The sequence below is a fragment of the Heptranchias perlo genome, unplaced genomic scaffold (assembly GCF_035084215.1).
Source record: "Heptranchias perlo isolate sHepPer1 unplaced genomic scaffold, sHepPer1.hap1 HAP1_SCAFFOLD_455, whole genome shotgun sequence".
NCBI lineage: Eukaryota > Metazoa > Chordata > Chondrichthyes > Hexanchiformes > Hexanchidae > Heptranchias > Heptranchias perlo.
The window spans coordinates 153,636-164,588 of NW_027139469.1; the positions used below are offsets into that span (position 1 = coordinate 153,636).

Sequence of the window (10,953 nt, forward strand, 5' to 3'; positions counted from 1 at the left end):
CCCCACACACCATAGTTAATCTGGCTGTGGCTGACTTCTCCCTACTGCCCTGGTGGGGATCAGCTCACTCAATATAGACTGCTTGCACTTTGGAGAGTTTCTACCACTGGCTTAGCCACGACATTGGGGAAATTCTCCAAATAATGTATTTAAAGTTATACGTAGAATTCATTTGCCTGTTCTGACAGCAGTGGGTTACTCGGAGCAGATCTCGTGGAATTTTCCCCCCCCCCCCCCCAAAAAAAAACAGGATGACGATGGCCAGCTTTGGGGTGGGGCTGAACACTTGCCATAGAAATGCTTGAGGTAATACTTGATTTGCCATTGGTGATGGCCCAGTTTGCACAGTTGCCTGTGTACAGACCTGTTTGTCGCCCCCTTTTCTGTCGTTCGGTCGGTCGGTGGAGGTCAGAGTTCGTTGCGGACAGCCCCGTCCAATTTAATTTGCACCTCGACTGGAAAATGGTCGCTCACTTCTAGAGCCTGCGAGATTAAAAGAAAATGAGCAGGATTTAGACAAAGACTCGCACTTTACCCACCGATCGCTGGCTCAGCGGGTGAATACACGGCTGGATGTGGTTCCCGCACTCACCTCCTCCTCTGTTAGTTTGAACTTCTCCCGGAAGTTGAAGGGTTTGGCAGATCCGGGCACGATGGCCTTGTAAAACTCCGATCCGTGCACGACGATCCTGCGGCAGAGGCAAGAGGGGGTTTGAGTCGCTGCGGATGCACAATTCAGGAGCGACTGGTGGCAGTGGGCACTTCTCGCAAATATCTTAATACACCAAGGACCACACCTAATTAATTACATGAATTTACGGCACCGACTGGTCCGTGCCGGTGTTAATGCTGCACGCAAGCCACCTCCCGCCCTACTTCATCTCACCCTATCAGCATAGTCTTTCTCCCTCATCTACCTTCTCCTTAACGGTTATGCATTTTCTCCACTCCCGCCTCTCCTGGAAGCACTCAATCAGGCTGGGGTACAGTTCCACAGGAGCCCTCGAGTACCTCACCCGAGTGAGCCGTTTCATTCTGGGAGCTGGCCGCAGTTACGTGTCGGTTGATAAATTGTGCCAGCCCACCTGTTTAGCATGCCCTGCTGCTGGTATCCCAACTGGCACCAATTCACATTCACCCCACCGCCCCTCTGCTACATTGGCCACCAGTCCAGCAACACCTCTGTTTTCAGCTGTGATCTCATTGAATGGGGCAACAGGCTCGAGGGGCTGAATGGCCTCCTCCTTGTTTTAAAATCCCTCCATGGCCCTTGCCCCCCCTCCTTATCTCTAACCTCCTACAACCCTCCGAGATCTCTGGGCTCCTCCAGTTCCGGCCTCTTGCGCATCCCTGATTTTCATCACTCCGCCATTGGCGGCCGTGCCTGCAAGGCCCTAAGCTGTGGAATTCGCTCTCCACCTCCTTTTAAGACGCTCCTTAAAACCTACCTCTTTGACCAAGCTTTTGGTCACCTGGCCTAATATCTCCTTAGGTGGCTCGGAGTCAAATTTTGTCTGATTTACACTCCTGTGAAGCACCTCGGGGCGTTTTACTATGTATAAATGTAGGTTGTTACCCTCTGGCCTCTTGATGGCCGTGTGCCATGGGCTTCTCTTCCTCCTCTCTCTCCCCGCCCCCCCCCAAGACGGGCACAGCTCACAGCGTCCTTACCTGTCATACGCACAGTGAGTCTTCTGCCGGACAGTCGTATCCTCGTGGTCGCCAATCAGCCAATGGAAGCCCGGCTTCTTGCGTAGTCGGATTGTTCTCCAGGCCTTTGCGGGCACGTAGCTGCAGCCAGCGTTCAGGTCTCCCAGGAACATGACGCTCTGCCAATCGGGGATAGAGCAGAGTTAGTTCCATGCTGGCAGTGGGAGAACTGAGGCACTGGACCTTTTTTTTTCCCCCCTCCCACCCTCTGTCATGTCCCTCACCTCCATGTCCCAGTGTTTTCTGATTTCCTGAAACACGTCGTAGAGCTCGTCTATTTCTCTCGCCGCGTCCTTTGGGCACGTGTGTTGGGAAACCAGGACAAAATCTTTAATCGCTGGAAGGACAGGAAGAAGATGGGTAAGGTGGGCCTTGTCTATTGACATCACTGTGACAGTCAGTGAGTTGGAGGCAGGGTGGGTCTTACAGCAGGATTCACAGCAAAGTCTATTTAAACAGTGCACTACAGCAAACAGTCTACAGAGTCTATTTAAACAGCGCACTACAGCAAACAGTCTACAGAGTCTATTTAAACAGCGCACTACAGCAAACAGTCTACAGAGTCTATTTAAACAGCGCACTACAGCAAACAGTCTACAGAGTCTATTTAAACAGCGCACTACAGCAAACAGTCTACAGAGTCTATTTAAACAGCGCACGACAGCAAACAGTCTACAGAGTCTATTTAAACAGCACACTACAGCAAACAGTCTATTTAAACAGTGCACTACAGCAAACAGTCTGCAGAGTCTATTTAAACAGCGCACTACAGCAAACAGTCTACAGAGTCTATTTAAACGGAGCCTCTACCAGCTAAAGGACACAAAACTCATAACTGAAGCTGCAGCAACTTCTCCCGATAAAAGCAGGATTATTTCTGCAGCAAATTGCACTGTCTGGAGGATAGTTACGTACACATAAAATCAACGCCAGTCAGTCACCGACAGCGGTGTGATATCCAGGTGGTCATTGACGGGGGAACTACCCATTCGTCGCCATTCTTGCCGGGAATATTGGTGTCACTATATACAGCCCGCAATAAAACACTTCCATTGACTCGCCACTCGACCACTCCCAGGTTCCCATCCCTCATCCGTGTTGAGGCAGCGATCGAGGGACTATAATTGGCCTCGACAGCTGAGAGTTAGGACGGGAGGGTGTGCATGTGGACAGCGGGCAAGGGAATGATTGGCTGTAACTGTGATGCTCCCCACAGTCAAATATTCCGCCCCTCGCTCGCAAACATAGGAACAGGAGGCGGCCATTCGGCCCCTCAAGCCTGTTCCGCCCATTCAGTTAGATTGCGGCTGATCTGTATCTTAACTCCGTCTGCCTGCCTTGGTTCCATATCCCTCGATACCCAACAAAAATCTAGCGATCCTCAGTTTTGAAATTTCCAATTGACCCCCGGCCTTGACGGCTTTTTGGGGGGAGGGAGTTCCAGATTTCCACTCCCCTTTGTGTGAGGAAGTGCTTCCTGACATCACCCCTGAACGGCCTGGCTCGAATTTTAAGGTTCTGCCCCTTTGTTCTGGACTCCCCCCACCAGAGGGAATAGTCTCTCTCTCTCTCCCCTATCAAATCCTTTATTCATCGTAAACCCTTCGGTTCGATCACCCCTTAATCTTCCACACCCGAGGGGAATACAAGCCTAGTCTGTGCAACCCGTCCTCGTAATTTAACCCTTTTAGCCCCGGTATCGTTCTGGTGAATGGCCACCTGTGGGGGAACCCACACTTTGAGCAAGAGGAGATTGGGAACCAAGAGAGCGGTGAGAATGTGGAACTCGCTACCGCAGGGAGTGGTCGAGGCGAATAACAGAGATGCATTTAAGGGTAAGCTGGATAAACACATGAGGGTGAAAGGAATAGAAGGATAGGGTGAGATGGAGTAGGGAGGGAGGAGGCTCGTGTGGAGCATAAACACCGGCACGGACCTGATGGGCCGAATGGCCTGTTTCTGTGCTGTTAAATCCTACGTAAAAACAAGGTGCGTACAAGCGTTTTTTTTTCCCGTACCGGTCGTCTGTGAGGAAAATCGGACGATTAGAGGCTCTCTGGCAAAAGCGTCTGGGTCGTCTGCCTGATTGTCTTTATACTGGTGTACGTGCGTGATCTTCACCGTGTCTGACCTTCGGAAACAAAGCAACGAATGAGGCCGGTGTCCCCCGGGCCTTTCCACTTTTTGCAAACAGTTTCAGTTTGCTGTTCTTTTGAAGCGTCCCGTTCACCTCCCCCTCATCGACCGGGAAGCTGTGGCGGTTTTACTTGGCGGTTGTAGCCCTGAGTTTTCCATCTCTCGGTCGGGGTAGCGGGGGGGTGGTTCTGGTCTGTGCTGGGGATCAGGAGGGGGGGGGTTCTTGCTCCCGGTCGCTGTCCAGCGGGGGTGGGTCAGAGGTTGAGGTCAAGCTCTGGCTGTAGTTACGTCTGGCCTCCCACTCCCCCCGCCCCACTAGCCCGCCGACTGTCCTGTCCGGGCTCGAGATGGCATCTGTGGGATCGGAGTCAGAGGGCAGAGAGAGCTGCTCTAGAGATCTAACGGTAGGCCGCCCACCACCCCGGCTCGCCCCTGCGCCTCGTCCTGGTCGGTGCAGCCTGAGGTACCTGTAAATGAAGACGTACTGTTCCTTGTAGGACCCACGGCCCAGCCTCTCGCTCGCCACGTACGAGTATCGGTGCGATCGGTCGAACCTGGCAGAAGAGCAGAAAGTTCAGTCCCTTCAGGTGGGCCGCAGAGGTCCGAGGTCACGAGAATGGGGGGGGGAAGGGCGGGATCTGGGAGTGAGCCCAACGGACCGACACACAAATCCTGGAAGCCAAGGGGCAGAGCACGGAACAGGGGTCCAGATTCACGGAGCAGGGGTCTAAATTCTCAGGACGGGTCTAAATTCTCAGGACGGGGGTCTAAATTCACAGGACGGGGGCCTGACTTCACAGGACGGGGGGTATAAATTCACGGGAGGGGGGTCTAACTTCACAGGACCGGGGGTATAAATTCACGGGAGGGGGGTCTAACTTCACAGGATAGACTTGGCAGGAGGGGGACAGGCTGACGCAAGCTCACCTGTTCAGCTCTTTGATCAGCAGAGCGACTGCTTCACCCTTCGCGTCGCGCACCTCCATTACCAGGCAGATATCGCACCGCGTCACGATCTAGTCCCAACGGAAGCAGGTGTGAGGTTATTCTCGCGGGAATCGAGGATTTACAAATGAATTGCCCGCTGTCCCGTCCCGGCCCACCCTCCCGCCCCAATCTCCTCTCCTGGAGATGGTCACGGTGACGACCAGCGGTACTTTGGTCAAGTGGCTTATTCATGTGGGGCCCCAGGCGGGGAGCATCTGCTGTGGGAGCACCACGACCAAAATCAAGCACTGGGGTTCATTTCTAGAGGGATATAGACCACACTTGGAGCACTGGGCACAGTTCTGGTCTCCATATCACACTTGGAGCACTGGGCACAGTTCTGGTCTCCATATCACACTTGGAGCACTGTGCACAGTTCTGGTCTCCATATCACACTTGGAGCACTGGACACAGTTCTGGTCTCCATATCACACTTGGAATACTGGGCACAGTTCTGGTCTCCATATCACACTTGGAGCACTGGGCATAGTTCTGGTCTCCATATCACACTTGGAGCACTGGGCACAGTTTTGGTCTCCATATCTCACTTGGAGCACTGGGCACAGTTCTGGTCTCCATATCACACTTGGAATACTGGGCACAGTTCTGGTCTCCATATCACACTTGGAATACTGGGCACAGTTCTGGTCTCCATATCACACTTGGAGCACTGGGCACAGTTCTGGTCTCCATATCACACTTGGAGCACTGAGCACAGTTCTGGTCTCCATATCACACTTGGAGCACTGGGCACAGTTCTGGTCTCCATATCACACTTGGAGCACTGGGCACAGTTCTGGTCTCCATATCACACTTGGAGCACTGGACACAGTTCTGGTCTCCATATCACACTTGGAATACTGGGCACAGTTCTGGTCTCCATATCACACTTGGAATACTGGGCACAGTTCTGGTCTCCATATCACACTTGGAGCACTGGGCACAGTTCTGGTCTCCATATCACACTTGGAGCACTGGGCACAGTTTTGGTCTCCATATCTCACTTGGAGCACTGGGCACAGTTCTGGTCTCCATATCACACTTGGAATACTGGGCACAGTTCTGGTCTCCATATCACACTTGGAGCACTGGGCACAGTTCTGGTCTCCATATCACACTTGGAGCACTGGGCACAGTTCTGGTCTCCATATCACACTTGGAGCACTGGGCACAGTTCTGGTCTCCATATTATAAAAAGGATATAGAGGCACTGGAGAAGGTGCAAGAAAGATTTACAAGGATGATACCAGAACTGAGAGGTTATAACTATCAGGAAAGGCTGAACAGGCTGGGACTCTTCTCTAGAAATCAGAAGGCTGAGGGGTGACCTGATAGAGGTCTTTAAAATTATGAAGGGGTTTCGATAGGGTAGACGTAGAGAAGATGTCTCTACTTCTGGGGGAGACCAGAACGAGGGGGCCATCAATATAAGAGAGTCACTAATAAATCCAATCGGGGAATTCAGGAGAAACTTCTTTATTCTATCCCGGTGTTTATGCTCCACTCGAGCCTCCTCCCTCCCTACTCCATCTCACCCTATCACCCTCTCCTTCTATTCCTTTCTCCCCTCATGTGTTTATCGAGCTTCCCCTTAAATCCATCGATTCTATTCCCCTCGACCACTCCATGTGGGAGCGAGTTCCACATTCCCACCGCTCTCTGGGTAGAGGAGTTTCTCCTGAATTCCCCGATTGGATTTATTAGTGACTCTCTTATATTGATGGCCCCCTCGTTCTGGTCTCCCCCCACAAGTGGAAACATCTTCTCTACGTCTCCCCTATCGAAACCCGAAAGAAAGCCTCGCATCTCTCCGGCCCCTTTCACCACCTCAGGACGTCCCAAAGCGTTTCACAGTCATTGAACTACTTTTTGAAGTAATGTAGTAAACACGGCAGCCAATTTGTGCACAGCAAGATCCCACAAGCAGCAATGAGATAAATGACCAGATCATCTTTTTTTTTTAGTGATGTTGGCTGAGGGATAAATATTGGGGCCCAGGACACCGAGGAGAACTCCCCCCTCCCTCCCTCCCTCCCTCCCTGCTCTTCTTCCAACAGCGGCCGTGGGATCTGTAACGTCCACCTGAGAGGGGCAGACGGGGGGGCCTCGGTTTAACGTCTCATCCTGAAAGACGGCCCCTCCGACAGTGCGGCGCTCCCTCGGTACCGGCACCCGGGGGGCGGGGGGAGTGTCGGGGCCTGGACTACGGGGCTCGGGTCTCTGGAGTGGGGGCTCGAACCCAGGACAGGCTGTGAGACCCCGCGGGCCAGCCCGGCGGGCTTCAATTCTGCCTGGGATGGTTTGTTGACGGGAGGTTTGAGTGACACGTACCTTGACCAGGACCCCCATTGCACGCTGGTTAGTGGCTTTGGCCTCTCCGAAGCACTGGATGTTGAAGGAGCAGATACGGAAGGCGGCCGTCCCCTGACAGGCCGCCAGGACCCAGAGCAAAAAGGCCCTCCTCATGGCCGGAGCTGCGACTGCACATGGGGGGGGAACAGAAAGAGAGAGAGAGAACTGCCTTACCGAACCGTCGCAATTCCCTCCCGTTCCCCCCCAAAGGGGCTGGGGTACAGGGGTTCCACAGATGCCGGCCGTCCTCCAGTGCGAGGCCAGCAGTGAGCGGGGCGCCGGCTATTCGGCCAAGTGCGGCGTCGCGGCCAAGCCTAACCCCCCCCCCCCCCAGCCCTCGGCTGACAGCCGATGGCTCACTGGGCAGCCCTTTGTGAGCAGGAACCCTGTTTTCCCACCCCCGCTCCCTGCACCCGCCTTCTCCCTCCCCGAAAGCAGAGACACGGAGGCCCACCGGCTCTGTCGCCCGCCGTGGAATTGGCTAATTCGGCACGGGAGGGTGTGGCAATTACCCCCTCCGTTCCCGCTGAGGTGCCGCTCTACGGGAGCCCTGCGTTACCACCCCCCAACGAAAGTGGGAGGCGGGGGGGCCATTCTTCACGGTGCGAGCTCCCGGGACTGTGGGCTATTCGACCGGGAAAGGCCTTCGCAACTCAAGCCCGAAACCCACACGCCCCACCGACTGTTTGATTCACACACCCCCCTCCCACTCTCTCCTAGCCCTAGGGGATGGGGGGGGATGAGGCCAATTTTAACAACCCGACCAAGCCCCCCGCCCCTCCAGCTGTGAGCAGCACAGACAGGGGAAACGGGTCCTACCTGGCCTGAAAGGATCTTTTAAAACCGCCGTGCTGCTCGCTGAAAGCTGGCTGCAGGAAGTGGTGGCTTGTTCCTGAATCCGGGCTGGGTGACAGAGTGCATCATCGCACTTCGGACCTGCTGCCGCCCATTGTTCAGCGCTCAAAGGGAACTCGTGCTGAGCACAAGCAGAGTCAGCACCGACAAGCTCTAGAACAGGTTCAGTGTATGTGTGTTGGGCAGTGAACAGTCCCTTTCTCCCCAGTCCCCGCCACCAGGCAGCGACTCCTGATCATATCGCTGATTCATTGCACTGCCCACACTGGAACTGCACCAACACACCCAAAGGTTTCAGCCCCGTTCGGTATTGAGGCATTCAACTCAAATCATCCTGTCTCGTCTGGCTTACAAGTGATTCGAGCGAGCCCAAGCAGGAGTGTTATACCCCAGGGACAGAGTGTGGTGTGTGATATATACAGGAGTGTTATACCCCAGGGACAGAGAGTGGTGTGTGATATATACAGGAGTGTTATACCCCAGGGACAGAGTGTGGTGTGTGATATATACAGGAGTGTTATACCCCAGGGACAGAGTGTGGTGTGTGATATATACAGGAGTGTTATACCCCAGGGACAGAGTGTGGTGTGTGATATATACAGGAGTGTTATACCCCCAGGGACAGAGTGTGGTGTGTGATATATACAGGAGTGTTATACCCCAGGGACAGAGTGTGGTGTGTGATATATACAGGAGTGTTATACCCCGGGGACAGAGTGTGGTGTGTGATATATACAGGAGTGTTATACCCCCAGGGACAGAGTGTGGTGTGTGATATATACAGGAGTGTTATACCCCCAGGGACAGAGTGTGGTGTGTGATATATACAGGAGTGTTATACCCCCAGGGACAGAGTGTGGTGTGTGATATATACAGGAGTGTTATACCCCAGGGACAGAGTGTGGTGTGTGATATATACAGGAGTGTTATACCCCAGGGACAGAGTGTGGTGTGTGATATATACAGGAGTGTTATACCCCCAGGGACAGAGTGTGGTGTGTGATATATACAGGAGTGTAATACCCCAGGGACAGAGTGTGGTGTGTGATATATACAGGAGTGTTATACCCCCAGGGACAGAGTGTGGTGTGTGATATATACAGGAGTGTAATACCCCAGGGACAGAGTGTGGTGTGTGATATATACAGGAGTGTTATACCCCCAGGGACAGAGTGTGGTGTGTGATATATACAGGAGTGTTATACCCCAGGGACAGAGTGTGGTGTGTGATATATACAGGAGTGTTATACCCCAGGGACAGAGTGTGGTGTGTGATATAGACAGGAGTGTTATACCCCGGGGACAGAGTGTGGTGTGTGATATATACAGGAGTGTTATACCCCAGGGACAGAGTGTGGTGTGTGATATATACAGGAGTGTTATACCCCGGGGACAGAGTGTGGTGTGTGATATATACAGGAGTGTTATACCCCGGGGACAGAGTGTGGTGTGTGATATATACAGGAGTGTTATACCCCGGGGACAGAGTGTGGTGTGTGATATATACAGGAGTGTTATACCCCAGGGACAGAGTGTGGTGTGTGATATATACAGGAGTGTTATACCCCAGGGACAGAGTGTGGTGTGTGATATATACAGGAGTGTTATACCCCCAGGGACAGAGTGTGGTGTGTGATATATACAGGAGTGTTATACCCCCAGGGACAGAGTATGGTGTGTGATATATACAGGAGTGTTATACCCCCAGGGACAGAGTATGGTGTGTGATATATACAGGAGTGTTATACCCCCAGGGACAGAGTATGGTGTGTGTGATATATACAGGAGTGTTATACCCCAGGGACAGAGTATGGTGTGTGTGATATATACAGGAGTGTTATACCCCAGGGACAGAGTGTGGTGTGTGATATATACAGGAGTGTTATACCCCAGGGACAGAGTGTGGTGTGTGATATATACAGGAGTGTTATACCCCAGGGACAGAGTGTGGTGTGTGATATATACAGGAGTGTTATACCCCGGGGACAGAGTGTGGTGTGTGATATATACAGGAGTGTTATACCCCAGGGACAGAGTGTGGTGTGTGATATATACAGGAGTGTTATACCCCAGGGACAGAGTGTGGTGTGTGATATATACAGGAGTGTTATACCCCAGGGACAGAGTGTGGTGTGTGATATATACAGGAGTGTTATACCCCCAGGGACAGAGTGTGGTGTGTGATATATACAGGAGTGTTATACCCCCAGGGACAGAGTATGGTGTGTGATATATACAGGAGTGTTATACCCCCAGGGACAGAGTGTGGTGTGTGATATATACAGGAGTGTTATACCCCCAGGGACAGAGTATGGTGTGTGATATATACAGGAGTGTTATACCCCGGAGACAGAGTGTGGTGTGTGATATATACAAGAGTGTTATACCCCAGGGGACAGAGTGTGGTGTGTGATATATACAGGAGTGTTATACCCCCAGGGACAGAGTGTGGTGTGTGATATATACAGGAGTGTTATACCCCAGGGACAGAGTGTGGTGTGTGATATATACAGGAGTGTTATACCCCAGGGACAGAGTGTGGTGTGTGATACATACAGGAGTGTTATACCCCCAGGGACAGAGTGTGGTGTGTGATATATACAGGAGTGTTATACCCCAGGGACAGAGTGTGGTGTGTGATATATACAGGAGTGTTATACCCCAGGGACAGAGTGTGGTGTGTGATATATACAGGAGTGTTATACCCCAGGGACAGAGTGTGGTGTGTGATATATACAGGAGTGTTATACCCCAGGGACAGAGTGTGGTGTGTGATATATACAGGAGTGTTATACCCCAGGGACAGAGTGTGGTGTGTGATATATACAGGAGTGTTATACCCCGGGGACAGAGTGTGGTGTGTGATATATACAGGAGTGTTATACCCCAGGGACAGAGTGTGGTGTGTGATAT

At 52.5% G+C, this 10,953-nt stretch overlaps 1 protein-coding gene across 1 annotated transcript; it reads right to left on the bottom strand.

Moving 5' to 3' along the window:
* Positions 1-215: 215 nt before the first annotated feature.
* Positions 216-8,087, bottom strand: LOC137313273 (deoxyribonuclease gamma-like). The gene is made up of 9 exons (XM_067979397.1): positions 8,005-8,087; positions 7,165-7,313; positions 4,774-4,862; positions 4,314-4,400; positions 3,729-3,841; positions 1,935-2,047; positions 1,672-1,829; positions 593-689; positions 216-483 (listed from the first exon to the last, which is right to left on the bottom strand). The coding sequence occupies exons 2-9, from the start codon at positions 7,297-7,299 to the stop codon at positions 409-411; spliced, it is 867 nt and encodes a 288-aa protein (XP_067835498.1). The 5' UTR covers positions 7,300-7,313; positions 8,005-8,087; the 3' UTR covers positions 216-408.
* Between the last annotated feature and the right edge of the window lie 2,866 nt (positions 8,088-10,953).

Coding starts and splice junctions, on each gene's coding strand:
- LOC137313273 (XM_067979397.1), bottom strand. CDS start 7,299: ATGAGGAGGGCCTTTTTGCTCTGGGTCCTGGCGGCCTGTCAGGGGACG. Junction 1,830..1,934: donor GAAAACACTGGGACATGGAG/GTGAGGGACATG, acceptor CCCGATTGGCAG/AGCGTCATGTTCCTGGGAGA. Junction 690..1,671: donor ACTCACTGTGCGTATGACAG/GTAAGGACGCTG, acceptor CCTCTGCCGCAG/GATCGTCGTGCACGGATCGG.